This window comes from Cryptomeria japonica, chromosome 3 (assembly GCF_030272615.1).
Source record: "Cryptomeria japonica chromosome 3, Sugi_1.0, whole genome shotgun sequence".
In the NCBI taxonomy this organism is placed as follows: domain Eukaryota; kingdom Viridiplantae; phylum Streptophyta; class Pinopsida; order Cupressales; family Cupressaceae; genus Cryptomeria; species Cryptomeria japonica.
This window is the reverse complement of record NC_081407.1, coordinates 767,974,280-767,992,735: the sequence shown is the minus strand read 5'-3', so window position 1 is coordinate 767,992,735 and position 18,456 is coordinate 767,974,280. Positions and strand designations below refer to the sequence as shown.

Here is an 18,456-nt window from a genome sequence, read left to right as displayed (position 1 = left end):
CTTTTAAAAACCATTTACAACCAAGAGCTTTTTTTCTTAAGGTCACACTGTGCCAAACCTTGCATCCTCTTTTCCCAAGCTACCATCCCTTAATCCTAGCCCTTTTTCCAAGACTTGCTCATAGAAATAAAAATCAAGAAACAGTCAAAAAGATCTTGAACCACACACATTTTTTGTAAAGCTTGAATACTTTTCTCACCAATGTGATCCATTATTTCATGCCACAACAAGGTTTTTCCAGCAAGTATCTTACAGCTTTTTATTGTAAGAACCATGGAAGAATTACACACATAACTCATGTTACTAGCTCCTAATTTAAACATAGTTCCACAGCAAACTCATTTTGCTGATACCAGAGCTCCTCTAATCATTGAAAGGATATCTTTATTTAAAACAACCTGAATACCCAGGAATATGCTACATACAAAAGGCAGCAATAGCAGCATTATTTGTAGGCACTATGTTTGTGTCTATAGGATTGTGTTTGTATCCTTGGGATGAAAGATAACAACCTCTTCAAATGTGGTAGCTCATAATGCTTAAGTGGCTTGTGCAGTTAATGCAACTACACCTTTCTGGTGTCACAATGAACTATCAGGCTTCAGTTAAAAAGATATGAAGGTTGTAATTTTAGGATAAATAGAGTTCGATACTTTTTTCAGCATCAACAGGAGAAAAATTTCACTGCTTTGGAATTTCTCAAACAAAGTTACTGCACGTTTGTATTATCAGAATATTGACAATATCTAGTTATTCTAATAGCTTCTAAAATGCAACATGTTCAAAAACTACTCAGGCATAGAATTTTGTGCAGAAATATACAGACCTTTCTGTTTCTATCATCCATTGGGACACATTCAATTGCAATGAGTGCATCAACATCATCGGCAGTAACAGTATAATCAGGTTGAGCTGCCCCTGTTCTAACAGGAGACATGAAACATCCTAGTTAATAGGCTTCAAGCAATGCTCAATTTAATAGAGAATATTTACAGCATTCCTGCAGTCAAGACATCCTCCGATACTAACAAAAAGGTGGAAAAGGAAGAAATTACCCTCAATGTATACCATAGTTCCATCTTGTAAGTGACGCACCCACTGAGAATCAACATAACCGGGTTAGAGAGTGCAGACAAAGTTTGAAAGCAAGTACAAAACATTATAATCAGATAGTGTCATTCATCTTGGTCAAAAACAGCTACGAATAAGCACATCATAAGAAAGAAAAAATAAAGTTAGCATCACATTGATTAAACCTGAAAAACACAAAGTGTCGTCCCATTGATGGAAAATCCACATGCTTGCAACATACTCCCGGGTACAGCTTCACCAACAATTTGAAGATTTTCTATTGCAGGTAGAGGGTCGTCTTCTGCAGATAGATCGCAACTTAAAGTATTAGAAACTTCACATAGATTCGTTCCCAAGATTAAAATTCCACGTAGAGGCTTTAAAAAGTAAACAATTAAATATTAAAAAAATTCAAAATGCAGAACGTTATTGTAAGACCTTCTGAGTTAGAAGAATTGGGCTCTTCTTGTAGGGTCGGCAAATGCGGAGAACGTCCTTCCCTTTGTGTATGGTCTTTTTCCTTCATGGCTCCACTCCCTGGAGTATCTTCATACTCACTGTCACTGAAAGGATCATTCATTGGCACATGCATAGAAGGCTCTTCATCACTAGGTAACACTGAACGCAAATCATTTGGTGCTGGTGCAGGACTAACAGCATGTGCTTGGTGTTCATAGGTCCTGTCAATAAGATTAATTGCATTTCATGCATCAGTAGAAACAGAAGTTGATTACTTGTTCCAGACTCAATACATTAACTTAGAAAGTTCTTGTAAGCTCCAAAGAATTCATTTTACAAAGAGCATGCAGTGACATTTTTTTGGATGCCATTATGGGGATTATTGTCAATTGCTTTTTTTAGTAGTTGATGTAGCCTTGATTCCAATTTCTGTTACACCATATAGTAATTCTTAAGAATCCAAACTTTCATATTGCCAAGATTTAGTATAAGGCCTAACTTGATGTCTTCATTCTATTGTTTGTGGTATTCAGCAAATCTAGAACATTTAGGTGATTTTTATTATTGTCTACGTTTCTTACTCCCCTTCCAGCAATGGTATCTATGACAAGTATACATGTATGAGATTCCGAAAATGAGCATTCCTTAAATCCACAAGATTCTCGAAATAGATAAACATTACTGAATAAATTTGAAATCTATTAAAAAACCAAACCACACTTATAAACCATGATAAGCTTCGTCAAAGTAAAACTATAAAAGATATATTTAAAATATTAACAATCAAATTTAAATAAATTATTAACATTTACATCAAATAAATTAATATTTACAATCAAATAAATTTTAAATATAAAAAAATTGAATAAAGCATTAACATTGATTTTTCCAAATATTAATTAGTAATAATTTATAGCTTATTAAAAATTAAAATATACTAAATAATTAATATTTAAATTTGAGAGTTTTTCCACAATGCTCCTGACTGCTCTGCCTCATGCGGCTTCTACGCTCTTCGACCATGGTGGCGCCTACGAAAAATCTGCTGCTGGTGTGGGTTATGCTGATTCATATTCCATTGCCCCTGTTTGTATGGACACTAGGATGGATGTTGCAGGGGAAAAATGGGAGATACGGTTTCGCAACCTAGTGTTAGGGCTTGTGAAATCCCCCAATGGCATTCAGAGCTGCCCCATTTGTCCCGCCCTCAGAGCTCCAAACAATATTTCTAGGACTATGGATGGGGTGGGAGGAAACCTATTGATGTCTTTTTTATACACATGCAAACACAGAATAAAATACCCAAAAGTATCTTATCCTCTCTTGATCAAAATCTCTCAAATGTTGAAGATTTGCATAAGGATCACTTGAGACAACTCCAAGGTTCCTTATATGTCGGGTCACGATATGAGGTTAAGCACAATTGATCGTTGTAATTGTTTTTTCTTCAAGAAGCCTTACATTATACATGAATGCTTGAATTGGTGGAGCTTTGATTCTATCTACTTGTTTGGAGAAAAAAAAAAAAGGGGCAAAAGAGATGGGTTTAGGAAGACTATGCTGCTCCTAGGAACATAAGAGAAGAGTGAATGATTCGATTGAATCCTACTGGGCAATGTCTCACCATCAAACCGAACAGTTTGACACAAGCTCAGTGCAATCTTAGAACGTGCAATTCAAAGATGTTCAAATCATTATCATCAAACATTGATTACCATTCAAGTTAAGGCATAAACAATGGATGTATAACAATTGAAGTTAAGCTTATACACTTCCAGTTGACCATGCAAGGCACACTTACAATCAGTAAGAGGCTAGTGGTATGGACTAAATGGATTCCACGCAAATGCATTCAACAATTTCGTCCATTCAATCTAATCAACATGAAAGTAAATGAGAAGTAGAAACCATGGGACTTGTTGAAATAACACACTTCACCATAACTTCAATGAAAAGAGTATCTTCATTTACAAGTCTTAACAAGAATTCCTCCTTCTCCTTATCTAACTTCTAACTACTATTAACCTCCTATTTTCTATCTTTCTCCTATTCACTAATTCTCTGCTACTAACTATTTTCTACTCTATTAACCCTTACAAATGAAGAGCTTGAACCTTTTATAGAGAGCCCATCACAATGAGTGGTCAGGATTGTTTCAGATCAATGGCCAAGATTTTACAATGAAACCCTAATTAGGGTTAGTTACAACAAACTTTATTCTGGCCAATGAAATAATTACAATATCTTGACACGTGACATCCCTAGAGCGTTTGACCAATAGATAGTGAGGCTAGGTACATTGGAGTTTGTGCCCCCATGGGTGGGCGTGGTTCATTGAATCAAGACATGCTGATGTAGGACCTTCTCTAATTGGTAGGGTAGTGACTGGGATGCAACCTCAATCTACACTTGTAGACCTCATATCTCATCATAAGCAATATTCCTTGATACTAAACGTTAGTCACTTGCTCAACGTGGTGATGATGGAGGCGTGTTTCCAAATTGTATCATGTTGTTTGAGCTAATCTTCTAGCTTTGAAACTATCTTCTTGAATATCATCAATGCTGAAAGCCATGAAGGTGCAGGATGTAGATGTTGACTCCCTCCTAGTTTTGAATATTGATATTGTCTTGGAATGAACCTTTGATTTCATAATTGCTTCTTCACTCCATTGAAATTCTTTCTTTGTGATTCCCTTCATGTTGTTGATTCTTTCATCCACATCCTTCGATGTCTGGATCATGTTCTTGTGTAAGTGAATCCTTCTTGTGTAGTCACTTTCTTGGTATCAATGTGCTTGTCGGTGAAGTTTTCTCCTTGAAGTTGCATGGTGTTGTGCGTCTTGCAATCCCCCTACTCTTATTTCTTCAAGGTGTTGCTTTGCAATTTGCCATCCTCCTTTCACATATGCAAAAGAAAACAAATATGGTATCAAACATACATGACATATAACCTTCACAATCTCTTAATTTGACATGATCTACGATTTTATGTATTGCGGGTCTGATATGTGCATCTATGGGGGAGATCGATCCTAAGGAGGAGCAAAGGAAGGGAAATTTGCTCCTATCAGGGAGAAATGGAAATGATTTTGTCTCCTCCGAGGGAACAAAGGAAGTGCCTTAAACTTCATCATCTCCAACAGTTCCTCATCAAAATTTTCATCAACTTGATCCTCTCAATGATCAAAAGCGGGGGTGAAGGTTCTAAATTTGTTCTTCCATTGGCCAAAATTCATCAAATCATCCTTAAACATGCATAGAAAGAAGCTTTGCTCCTGAAGAAGAGCAAAGGAAGTGAAATCCACTCCTCTCAGGGAGCAAAGGAAGTCACATCAAACTCAGCCCAATTAGCTTACTTCTAACCATCTTGTCCCCTATTACTCATCAATCTTAAGTTTAGTGATCAGAATAGATAGACAAAGAATTCACACAATTGCGCAGTGTATATCCTAGGAAAACCTTCCTCTTGAAGGTGAAAAACCCAACAATTAAGTCTCAGATTATATTTATTGAATAAAGATACTTATTACAAGATCGCTGCACTCTTTGAAGCTTATAGATAGATCAAGTCACTCTAGACGTAAGGAGATGTAATCTGAACTATTCTAGGATGTACGAACAATGCTTGCCTCTGCCAATCAAATCAGCTATGTGTGAAGGAATATCCACTGTAGGCAATCCATGGATTATAGACGAATGTGCACGGATGAAGATGAATGCACACGGGTTGCTTGCACAGTATAAGGCACGACTTGCTGATAATATACTCTGATCTGCTTGATGATCGTCATAGTATTCAAACTGCAGATAAACTGAGAATGCACGGGCTGGGAGTCACGAGACAAAAACAATATGTAATGGCAAAATGATATAGCAGGCACTGAGAATGAATCTAAGATAAACGCAGCACTTAATATATCCGTTTTTTAACCAAATGAGGGAGAGCACTTAACATATATACAAGAGCGATGCCTTTTTACCAATAGCCGGCCACTTTACAAAGAGATGTGACTTAAACCAAGGGTGATGGGATATGAAGATAATCAGTTTGACTTAACCGATGCATGATAATAATTAATATTAACAGTTTGAAATAAACCGCTTCAAGTATACGGACTTATGATTGTCTAAGGCTGATAGGCCAATTAGAAAATCATACTTGCTATCTGTTGACGTGTATTTTGTACACAATCATACACAGAATAAAATACCCAAGGGTACCTTATCCTCTCTTGAATAAAATCTCTAACTGCTGAAGATATCGCAAGAAGGATCAGTTAGGGTGACTTCAATGTTCTTTTAAGCAAGGTCTCTACGTGTGGATAAGCACCAGTGGTCGTTGTGATTGCTGTTTCATCAAGGGGTCTTACGCCAAATCCGAACTGCAGGAACAGGATTTCCTAATACTAACAAGTTCTCAAAAAAGATCAAAAGAGTAGGGCTTGCAAGAGATAAAGTCTAATCTAATCCTAAGAATGACTCAATGTGGACGAGAATTGGCAAGATTCTACCAACTCCAATATTGCCATAAAATAACAACTCAATTGAAATTGATGCGATCTTCTAAGGTAACAAATGATTTCTTCAACTCCTCAAGGATCATAGACACCACCATAAAGGCACATATCCAAGATACAACAACGATTGAAGGTTTAAGTGATTTCAAGTTTCTCCAGTTGACCACGCAAGGCGTTCCTACAATCAGCAAGAAGCTAGTGGTTTGGAAAGTGAATCACACCGACGATCAAGTCCAACACTTTGTCCTCCAAATTAAAACACTACTTTGATTGAGAATGATTCAAGAAAACGAACAACCATGAAGATAACCACAAGAATTGCAATAAAACGCCATAACTTCAATATTTTATTGATCTCAAAGCCATCATGAACAACAATTGTTTGAAATTCCTTCTTCAAAGCTCAATCTTGCTACAAAATACTTGCTTCTATCAAATTGCTAATCTCTAATCACTAATGCTGATATCTAATCTCTAGTTTCTAGTTTCTCTATCTATGCAAAATGAAAAGAAATGAGGGTATATATAGCATCCTCAATTACAATGAACGGTCCAGATCAAAAAGAAGATCAATGGCCAAGATTATGACACCTAAACTCTAATTAGGGTTTATTACAAATAGTCCCCTTTTTACTGAACAATATTAAATGCATAGCCAAATATTAAATTTTGGCATAAAAATCTAGGAGACATAGACCAATGACAATTAAGGTGCCATCTATAACAACCTTTCTTCTAGAATCTTATTCCCTTTCCAATGCTCTTTTTTAGCATATGCAATGAATCTAGATACGATTCCTTCGATCTCAGCAATTGGAATCTCGGGAAGATTCCTCATTCGTTCTTCCAAGTGGATGATCTGATCGAAAGCCTTGAGGAGAGCAGCGTCCCATTCAGGTTCAAGTTCTTTGGTCTTCTCAATCAGGAGCATGGTAGCAAACATCTGATCCCGTTGCTCATCTGTAATAACATTTTCATCTTTGCAAAAGATGACCTTGACTCTTTCTTCCAATTCCTGCAAATCCACATCTGTCTCAACTTCGATCCTTCTGCCAAGAATGGTGCGTAGTACCTCAAACACTCTGTCCTGGATCAGGTGGATAACCTCCTCAACATGATTGCATCTAGTATTAATGTCCTCAAAGAGAACTTCCTTCATCTGGAGTAAAGTCGACCACTGAAGTAAACTATGAGGTCCACCATCCACTATCTTTTCTTGTGCTAGGACTTTTCTTGATGTTTGTCTGATTACTTGCAGGACAGGAATGATAACATCTTTAGTATGAGCAAAGGCGGCTACCGTTATCATCAAATTGTGGATGATCTCAAGAACCTGGATAGCTCGGTGAATAGTCTGCATCATCCTTGTTGCAAATTCCATAGCAACTGTATGAGACTTGTCAATCCAAGAGCTCATAAGCTGGACCAAACTCCTGACTCTCTCTGCCTACCCAATTGATTGAAGGGGAAGTGCCTGTACGGGTGATCTTGCTGGATCCTGACGTCCCAAAGGCTGATTGAGATGGCTGAAATATGTTCTCCATGCACCGACCTCTCTCTCAAGCTTTCTATTTTTCTCCATTTCTTCCCTAAGCTTGTCTTTCAATGCTTCAAATGAATCGGTGGCCTCATCCAATGTTTGTTCGGCTGTGAGTGGACCGAGCTAAAATGTCTCTACATCATAATCCTCTGCAAGGATTTCACCCTCATACTTGTCCACTGCTGGTGTAGCTATCTGTAATTTCCTGGATCCTGTCTCATCTCTGATCATCTTGGACATTTTAGAGGCCTTCCTCCTTTCTGTCATTTCCTGAGAATTTCCGACAAGGCTCTCTAAATCAATCACATTATCTTCGTCCTCAATTACAATCACCCTTGTCAGTCTCTCCTTTAACCAATCTGGAATGGCGGATCTTGTTTCTCTAACTTGTATCTCCTTAAGCAATATTTCTTCTTCTCTGAGAGGAGATGTTACTTCGTTATCATTCTTGTCTTCATGTAACTCATTAACTTGGAGAGATTGGTTTGATGAGCGTTGAGTTGCCTGTCCTTCTTCCTGTTTATCGTTCTGTACCATTGATTCCATAGACTCCTCCATTTCAAGTGTCCTCTTCTCTTGTCGAGAAGATGTGCCGGATGAACGATCTCGGTTGGCCTCTTGCTTCTTCTCGGAGGATTCTCTTTTCTCAGGTCTCTCTTTTCTCTTTGAGCCTCTAGGATGGGGATTGCCTTCACTTGCGCTTCGGAGGTTGCCTTCGCTTGCGCTTCTGGTATTAAGATTACCTTCACTCACACTTGCTCCACCTTCAGCTGGTCTTTCCTCCAAAGTAAAAATCATAGATATGCCTTGTTCTCTCAACTTCTGATGCTGCACATCAACCCATCTGCGAGTACAAAACAAAATTGGAGCCATCAAAGCATCTAGATCCACAATCTCGGGTTCATTCCAATCTAGCCTCACTGATTTGCTTTCTCGATCATAAGATGATTGGAGGTGTCTGCCACTGTCCTGAGCTTGGTCGGCCACTCTGTAAATTTTGCATTTCCTGATGAAGTCCAAAGGTAATCTGGAATGCATTTTCCTTTTCACTTCAAGATCATCTGAGAGATTCATCATAAAGTCCTCTATCTGAAACTCATGCTTATATTTTCTTCCGACTGTCTCCTCTATATGCCCATAAGGATCAAAACTCTCTCTCAAGGCAAAGAATGAAAATGAATATAAAGCTAACTCCTTCTCTGCATCATCCATGGCTAGAGCATTAGGGCATACCTCAACTGAATTTCCTAGTATGATAGGCACAGGAACTCCATTTCCATGTCTGTGTCTGAATGCCTTCACATAAGCTACCAACTGTCTTGTTACCTCAAGTAACACTATTTTGTCTGTCGGATATCTCGGCAACATGTATGGAGGTGAAGGACATCCATGAACTCTAATATAAGTAAATTTCGGAAATTGGATGAACCAAGCACCGTACCTCTTTATTAGCTCTTGTGCATCCTGTGATAGCCTATTGTGAATTCTGCCTTGCAACGTCCTGGTGATGTTCATCGTGAAGGTATCATTAACTAACTTGTAGTTACTTCCTGGCGGATGATGCAAGTGAACATAGGAATCACAGACTCTGACCTCGCCGGGTCCTCTTCCAATCACTCCTCTGTGAGGTAGTCCTGCGTACTCAAAGCTCCTGACCAAGGCATATATGATGTATGAACTCATGTGGAAAGACTTGGTAGCCTTCAATCTCCTTAACTGTACGTCCAAGCAATGGCTAATCATTCTAGCCCAATGAATTGTTCCTTTTCCCTGAACTATCACTTGGATGAAGTAGAACATCCACTTCTCGAAATAGAAGGCTTGAGGGGCTCCTGTGACTCGATTGAGCATTGTTATCAAATCTCTGTACTCCTCCTCGAAGTCAATCCTATGTGGTGTGTTCGGGATCTTGCTCAGGCGAGGACGACTCTTGAGTAACCAGCTCTTATTGATGATGCTTAGGCAAGTGTCTGGATCATCCTCGTACATGGACCTGGCTCCTTCTATGCTTTTGTAGATCATATCTCTGTGCTCTGGCAGATGAAAAGCTTCACTTATAGCCTCCTCTGAAAGGTAGGCCAAAGTGTTTCCTTCCTTGGACACGATCGATCTGGACTGTGGATCATAATGGCGAGCACACTCGATCATCAACTCATGGCACTAGATTGCTGGAGGGAAGATGGCCGCCTTAATGATGCCACTTTCAATTATCCTCCTGGCGACAGGTGATGGCTTGCCAATGTAAGGGACCTCCCGAAACTTCTTCGTACTAAAGTTGCCCAAGTTGGTATCTCCAATGTTGCTCCACTTAGACACGATCTTGGTCTCCACTTCTTCGTTCTTTTGATCTTCCTTCATGAGGGCTGGACGACTGGTGGATGCTCCCGCCTTCGGGGTCGCCATCGTAACACCTACACAACATTTCACAATAAGTAATAGATTTTGCAATGTATAAACATAGATTAGATTAGAGATTGAATTTAGGAAACTTCATGATAAGTCTTTGAGTTATCATTTCCTAAATTCGATTGAGCTACAGGAAATTCAAATTTTCAAAATTCAAAATTTAAGATCAATATTCAAAATTCAAGACAAGGGAAGACTTCGCCATACCCCACTTGAGAGCTAACTCTAAAAATACAAAATAAGGAAATCGCCTAGGCAGAAATCGAAATTTGAAGTATCAATGCGATCCTCCTCTAGCGAATGCCTCTTCCTTGTCAATTCCACCACCCTTGGGGTCTTCAACATCTTGATGACAAATTCGCTCCACTTGAACACAAACCAAGTTCGCACTCCCCTTTGAATGGAAATTTCGCACCTCTCCTTGATGAAATTCGCACCTTGTAATTGTCTTCTCCAAATCGCATGCAAAGGATGATTGAATGATGTTTCAAAATGCCATATCACACCCCCTTTATATAAGCGCTCACCTCCTTAATTACCTCTAGGCCGACTTTTAGAAATAAGGCAATTAAAAACAAATTTTAAATAAAAATCAAGGCCGACTTTGTTAAAATATGGAAAATAAAACCCAAGCGCCCCAATTTATTTATTTAAAATAATAATTAATTAATTTAATGCCTTCGTATTTAATAGTTTCGATTTTTAAAGGCAAAATTAATTAATTAAATGTCTTGTGCGCACTTATTAAATGCCCATTTTAATTGAATATTTCAAGTTTTATCGATTTTTAGCATTTAATATAATTTGAAAATGATGTTGGCGCCAAAACATAGGAGATACAAGGGGTACAAACCACATCGCTCTGGTCCCTGGGAGAGGGACAGGAGCGATTTAGCATTTTGCTCTTGAATTTCTCGCCTTTTACGTTCAAAACCACTTCCTCTACGTTGAAACTGGCATCTTCATTGGGAATCTTGAATTTGATCGATTCAATTTCGTAGATGAATGCCTCTTAAGATCATTATCGCCCTGGTCCCTTAGTGAGGGACAAGAGCGAACCTTGCATTTACTCCTTGGTCTTCGCCTCTTTAATCACTAATTTATATCACAAGGCAAGTAACAACTTTATTCTTTCATCCCACGCATACTTACTTGTCTTCTACAAGGCAAATTTGATATTCAAGTGAATATCGCCCTGGTCCCTTGGTGAGGGACAGGAGCGAACTTTGGATTCCAGCTCAAATTTGTCATCTTTTAACTTTAACTCCTTGTTCATCACCTTTCAAATGACATTTTCAACCTTGTATAACTTTGCTTTGATGTGATCTTTGGGAGAAAATGATTGATTTTATGAATATCGCCCTGGTCTTTGACTGAAGGACAGGAGCGAACTTGCTTCTTTGCTCAAGTTGGTCACCTTTTGACGTTTGGTTCCTTGCTTATCATCTTCTCAAAAACATTTTCGACCTTGTGCGACCTTGTGCGACCTTGCCTTGACGTGGTTTTTGAAAGAAATGACCAGTCTAGTGAATATCGCCCTGGTCCTTGACTGGAGGACAGGAGCAAACTTTAGTCTATGGTGCAATTCCTTCATCATATTGATATCAAATTGTCTTCAAGGCGTGAAATGGTGTCCTTTATTCCTTCTTGAACGTATGAAACGAAAGTGGCCATCAAAGTTTAAGCATATTTGACTATTTCGCCCTGGTCCCTTGGAGAGGGACAGGAGCGAACTTGGGCAGTTTCATCACATTTTGCGATCTTTGCAACTTCATTTCTCTTCGAGGCGTTCCAAACATCATTGCCCCCTTGTACCTTGACTTGAAGTGATTTTAAACTTGGAGGGAATATTAAATAACCTTGATTTCGCCCTGGTCCCTGGCTGAGGGACAGGAGCGAACTTTCACTTGTAGGCTCATTCGTGCTTTGCCAACGTTCAAAACTATCTTCAATGGGTCTGTCATGCTTCCCTTCACTCATCCTTGACATGGAATTTGCTTCATCTTGGCGAGAAATTTGTCTAAGGAAGAAATCACTCTGGTCCCTTGGAGAGGGACAGGAGCGCCTAGGACAATATGAGCTTCTCTTGGCGTCTTGCAATCTTCAAATTATCTTCAATGGATTCGTTATGCCCCCTTTGCTTGTCTCAAACTTAACACTCACTTGATCTTCGCCCAAAACTTGTCTTATAAGGAAAATCGCTCTGGTCCCTGAGAGAGGGACGGGAGCTATCACTAAAATTCGCCCTGGTGCCTGGTTGAGGGACAAGAGCGAACTTGCTTCTAGGGCCAATTTTCCTCATGATGGCACTTTCAAGTTATATTCAACTGATAAGATGTACTTCCTTTGTTCTTCTCAAATCGCGAAATCATTCAAATCTTTCAAGGACAAGGCAATTTTGGATTTCAAGCTCCGGTCCTTCAGTGAGGGACAGGAGCGATTTTTGTTCCTGGCACATTTCCTTGTTTGCAAATTTCTTCAACTTATATTCAATGGACAGAACATGCCTCCCTTTATCTCTTCCAATCCAAAAATCGTCTTGATCCTGCAAGGACAGTGAAATTTTGAGAAACAAGCTCCGGTCCTTCAGTGAGGGACAGGAGCGATTTTTGTCCTTGAGGGCAAATGTTCAACTTTTCATTGCAAACGACTCAATCCTGGCGCTCTATCATGTTGATTTCACCTTCCATTACGTCCTTGACGCTTCAATTTGATCAAAATGAGGTCAAAATGGTCTAAGTGAGTCATTCCGCCCTGGTCCTTAACTGAAGGACAGGAGCGATTTGGCCTCAAACTTCAAAATTTGCCATTTGTAAAACTCAAAATCTTCAAAACTTTCAATTCACGTTCAACTGCATCTCCTGGCGACCCTGCATAAGACAAATGAAACAAATTAATAACCAAGATGCATAAAATATCATTTTCCCCCTGGTCCCTGGCTGAGGGACAGGAGCGATTTTACCTCCATAGGCCAGAATATCAAGATTTTAGGACCTCAGTCACTTCACAAGGTAAAATTAAGCTATTTCCAATGCCTGGGATCAATTATCAAAATTTCCAAAATTCGGCCAAAATCACTCAAACAAAATTTCAAAATTCCACCATCAACACTTAGGCAAAATTTCGGACTTGCATTCAAAATTCCGACTGAACCTAGACAGACTCACCTGACCCCTGACGATTCATCCTATTTCAAAATTGCATCTACGCGAGGATGCTCAATAATCTCTCAAAATTGGACTGGATTCTGGCTTAAAATCATCAAAACGGAAACCTTAAGGCTTAACCCTAATCCAGACGACTCACAAACCCTAAAAGCAGAGAGAGAAATAGGCAAAACCGAGCAGAAAGAGGGGGTCCCCATTTTAATGGGGCGATGTGTGAAATGGTCACAACACTATCCCAGCCATGCAAGGAGTCCAACCGAAGCTATTGACATTAACAATTCATACGTTAAGTCTTTTATCCTGGTGTAAAAGTCATCAAATCATTTTTTTAAAATGCTTCGGAGGGTATTTCACTCTCAAGGAGGAGCAATGGAAGGAGAATTCGCTCCACTTGAGGAGCAATCGAAGCATAATTCTCTCCAATGGAAGTAAGCTCAGATTCACTCTTCTTCAACCTAAGTTAGGGGTATTTTGTCATCTATGCATATGAAGGTATCACACCATGTTTGAATCACCGTTGTCGTTACACCAAAAGCTCAAGCTATCAACGAACGCCACAGCAGCCAGAGACAAGGATCTACAGGAGGCCGTTAAGCACATGTCACGAATCCCAAAGGAGGTGCTGACCACCAAGTCAACAATCTCCCTCTCAATACCGATTGAGGGTTCTGCACCGACGAAATGAAGGAGACCTCTAGAGATTCGAACATGTAACCCAACGCTCCGATACCACTTGTTGGAATCACCGTTGTCGTTACACCAAAAGCTCGAGCTGTCAACGAACGCCACAGCAGCCAGAGACAAGGATCTACGGGAGGCGGTTAAGCACATGTCACGAATCCCGAAGGAGGTGCTGACAACCAAGTCAACACACCAACCTTAAGGAAGGCTCTAAAATCAACTTCGCTCCTAAGCAAGAGCAAAGGAAGAGAAATTTGCTCCTAAGCAGGAGCAATGGAAGTGAAAATCACTCCTGACAGGAAGCAAAGGAAGTTCTTACAATTTGGACACTTAGCTCAATTCCATCCATTTACCTTCGTTCCATTGACTCATACCTTAAGCTTTTAGCCATCCACGTGTGAAAATGTGTCAAATTAACCTCGAGAAAAGCTTTGAAATCAACTTCGCTCTTATCCAAGAGCAAAGGAAGAGAAATTTGCTCCTAAGCAGGAGCAATGGAAGTGAAAATCACTCCTGACAGGAAGCAAAGGAAGTTCTTACAATTTAGACACTTAGCTCAATTTCATCCATTTACGTTCATTCTATTGACTCATACCTTAAGCTTTTAGCCATCCACGTGTGAAAATGTGTCAAATTAACCTCGAGAAAAGCTTTGAAATCAACTTGGCTCTTATCCAAGAGCAAAGGAAGAGTATTTCACTCCCGGAGAGAGGCAATAGAAGCACAATTCACTCTTGGAGGGGAGCAAGGAAAGTTGTTGCAAACTAAACTAAAACTTTATCTACTCGTTTTCAATTCATCAACTTATCTTACGATTTCGTCCTCTTGTGCAAAATTCATTAGATCACCTTCATTGAATGCTTTGAGGATGATTTCGCTCTAAGATTGGTGCAATAGAAATCAAATTCGCTCCTAGAGAGGAGCAATGGAAGCAAATTTCTCTCCAAATGAGGAGCAATGGAAATGAACTCAACTTTGAAACTTAACTCCTTTTTACCAATTTCTTTCATTCCATCAACTCGAATGCATTGAATCTCTTAATCTGAGGCTCTAGAAGCAAATTCGCTCTCATGGAAGAGCAAAGGACGAGTATTTCGCTCCAAATGAGGAGCAATGGAAATGTTTTTCACTTTGAACCTTGGGCAATGGAAATGACCTCAAGTTCGCCCCTCTATCTCAATCTTATCAACTCATACCTTAGGGTTTTGGTTTCATGCACAAAAAGGTTATGAAAAGCTCTCAATGAATGCTTTCGAGATGATTTCGCCTCTCACTGAAGCACAAGTGGGTCGCTTGGATCATGAAGGAAACACCTGCATATTTAGCTAGACTTTATCTAAGGGATTCCTCCATCAAATTCTCTTCTATCTCTTGCTTATGCCAAGCTAACGAGTGAGCGAGGTCAGCTTAGGAAGTTTGCTCCTCCAAAGGAGCAAAGGAAGTTTATCAATCTTAATCTCATCTTCCTCAGGCTACCTTCCTCTAGAAAAAGTGCAATCACTCCACCTTGATGTCCAAGGAAGAAATTCGCTCCAATGCCAAGGTAAAGGAAGTTCGCTCCAAAGCATGAACAATGGAAGTTTTCCCATACTTACACAAATTTTGCCCTATGTGACCCTCTTGACTTGACTTCTCATCTCACATCACTTCATTTCACCCCTCATAGGAAGGGCTATCCTCCTAACTCCTAGCCTCTTGACCAACTATACTGTAATGTTCCCTAATATTTCATTAAGCTCCTAGTCTAAGTTAAGACTAGCATATTAATTATTTTATATTAGTTAAGTATATCCGCTAATATAATATACTTAATTAATAAAGTGCTCGAAGTTTTGTAAATAAGAGACAGATAAAGTGCTCGAAGTTTTGTAAATAAGAGACAGATAAATTTTCTTAGTTATTGAAAGTTAGTTTTGGTTTTGTACGGGATTCATACCCGTCCCCGCCTTATATGAAGGGGAAATCTGGATGATCGGGGGGGGGTTTTGAAGGAATTCGAAGGTAATTGTTATCAATTTCTCTGTGTGAGGAATTTAATATTACTTCATTTGGCCTTTCGCCAGTATTCATTTCTGGCCTACTGGTCCTTAATGCGGCAAACAACGCACTTGTTACTTTTTACCAAGAAGGAGTTCGTATATAGTTTCCGTGTTGGAGTCAATAAAGTCATTGCATACACTCAGCGTCGGAAGTTCATTTTCCCCGTATGAATGCAAGGAGTATTATTGCTGCGTGACAAATTTAAAACTCAGTTCGTGTTTGCATTCATTGGTCGTGTTGCAGAGCGTCGCATTCTTTCTATATATTCTCGTGTGTTGTGGTGGCGGGAATGAACCTCTGGCTACGCCGCGATATTGGTTATAAAACCACGGGAGTCTTTGGTTCACGTTAGCGCACTTGGGATTTCACATGTTTGTGTCTCCTGCGTCAATTGTCGGGTTGTGAGAGTTGTGAATCATATCGCAAATTGCTAGGAGTACTACGGCTATTCAATATTACAATGATGCTTTGCGGGATGTTTGATCATTTCCGTCTGTTCAACAAAACATTGATTTGACGGGAATTACCAGAAATATGTATTAGGCGTTGATTATCTTCTCCATCGAAAGCCTGGACTTGCTGTGTATTCTCAGGTGCACTTCTTCCAGAATGCTATTTAATAGTTGCGGTCTATTTTGAAATTTCTGTATCAACAGTGTTTGCAATATGACTGGTTGGTAAATGAATTAACTATGAATAAAAACAGTTTAGTAAGAAGGATTTGAATAAGAAAACTGGGTATTCATATCTTTGAATAACAATAATGACAGAGTTGCAAACACCAAATTAACATGTTCTGAGTGGCGCTAGATGTTGTGACGTTTTCACACATCGCCCCATTGCAAATGGGGACCCTTGCTTTTTTTGCTTTTTAGGGTTTGTTTTCTAGGTCTTTTAGGGTTTTGTTAGTTAGCCTTTGCATTTTGAGTGCTGTCGGGGAGATCAATAAGATAGCAGGTCCTGCTCGAGTGATGTCCTGATCCTGAAATTTGGCTAAGTCTGGAATGCCCTGATCCTGAAATTTGACTAAGTCTGGAAACTGAAAAACCTCAAAAAACTAGATTTTGCAATATAACTCCTGGAGGTCTGAAACCACTCTCAAACATCCTGAAAGTATATATGGAATATAACTTAAAGTATAAGAAAGAAGAAACATAGAAGGAAATGTCACTTAAATGTTATATTCCATTAAAATTGTCCTCATAGAGAGTTCGAAAAGTCAAATTTCGCTCCTGACCTTCACTGAGGTTCCAGAGCGAAAAGCGCTCCTGTCCCTCTCCAAGGGTCCAAGGCGAATCGCTCATGTCCCTCGCCAAGGGTCCAGAGCGAAAAGGCTTAGTGGAGTCATTCCTGACCTTGTTCAACAGAACACGCCCCTGAAAGTGCAAGGTTGGAGATGAAATGGTATCCATTTATCTTCTACTGATCCAGAGCCAATTTCGATCACCATAATCATATTGGATTGGTAAATGGAGAAAAGTACAAGCACAAGATGGATCTTGAGGACTCCTAGGTGAATGGTGTAGCTGAATTTGATATTAGGAAAAGGCTATGGTCAAGATTACCTGTAAATTTGATCGAAACAATTGAGTTGTTCTGTGTGCCTGACCAATTAGAGTATGATGGAGAAAACACAAAGCCACGTTATGATGAGAATAGGCCCCTTTCTCCGATAAGATGGTCTGATCCAGAACTTGCAGATATGGCCACCCTGATGCTGCCAGTTGTCAAATACACACAATGGTGGGTTGATCAACAAGTCCAACAGTTGAAGCGAAGAAATATGTCTCTTATTTACAATTTGATGGGTGTCATGGAGTCATATTCTTCTAATGATGAAGGAACATCTCAAAGTGTTGGGCCTCTTGAAAGTATTAATTCAAGAAAAAGAAAGGAAACAGCTGAAGATTCTGCGAAGTCAAAAGGGAAGAAAATTGTAAATGAGAAAGCTGCAGAAAAGAAACAAAAATCAGGCCCATCTCATTTGGCCACATCCAGAAATTTGAACAATATATTAATTCTTGAGGATGAACCACTAACTGAAACGAAGATCCCTTCTCCAAATGAAGAAAGAAATGTGGAATCAGTTCAATAGAAGGATCAAGAACCACCATCTCCTTCAAATAAAGAAATAATTGAATCAGAAAATGCAGAGATGGATATTTTAGACGGGGAATTCCAAGAAGAAAAGATTTCTACTCTTCAGGGAGTTGAGGATAATCCAGGTGAATAAAGTAATCAAGAAGATTAAGGTATTGAGCAGCCCACAATTCCTGATTGGTTAAAAGAGAGAATGAAACTAAAAATAGTTGTAGAAGTTCAGCAAGAAGATGATAAAGACAGCAGATTTCCTGGCCAGATTGGAAAAGGTTGCAGTAAAGAAGACAACCAAGAGGTTTCCTTCGATTCTAAGGGACGATGCAGGTTGTCGTTCAGTTCAAATCGTTGTGCCTAAAGTTGACAAGGCAAAAGAAGATATTACTCCTTAGGAGTATGAAATAACAACTATCAACTTAGGTCCAACCACCAAGGGACAAGAAGTTGAGGACTTGGTAAATCAATCGCTTCCATC

The 18,456-nt window shown here is 39.4% G+C and overlaps 1 protein-coding gene across 4 annotated transcripts in view; it reads right to left on the bottom strand.

The window, feature by feature from the left end:
• LOC131078112 (uncharacterized) overlaps positions 1 to 18,456 on the bottom strand; it is a 154,597-nt gene that overhangs the window by 55,022 nt on the left and 81,119 nt on the right. For 3 of the 4 annotated variants that reach the window (XM_058015784.2, XM_058015782.2, XM_058015783.2), the window contains 4 exons: positions 1,510 to 1,751; positions 1,257 to 1,372; positions 1,056 to 1,098; positions 827 to 918 (listed from right to left, as the gene is read on the bottom strand). In XM_058015784.2, the coding sequence (XP_057871767.2) occupies positions 827 to 918; positions 1,056 to 1,098; positions 1,257 to 1,372; positions 1,510 to 1,751 (493 nt within the window). Of the gene's footprint in view, positions 1 to 826; positions 924 to 1,055; positions 1,099 to 1,256; positions 1,373 to 1,509; positions 1,752 to 18,456 lie in introns of all 4 variants that reach the window. The other variant, XR_009113730.2, reaches the window with a different exon arrangement.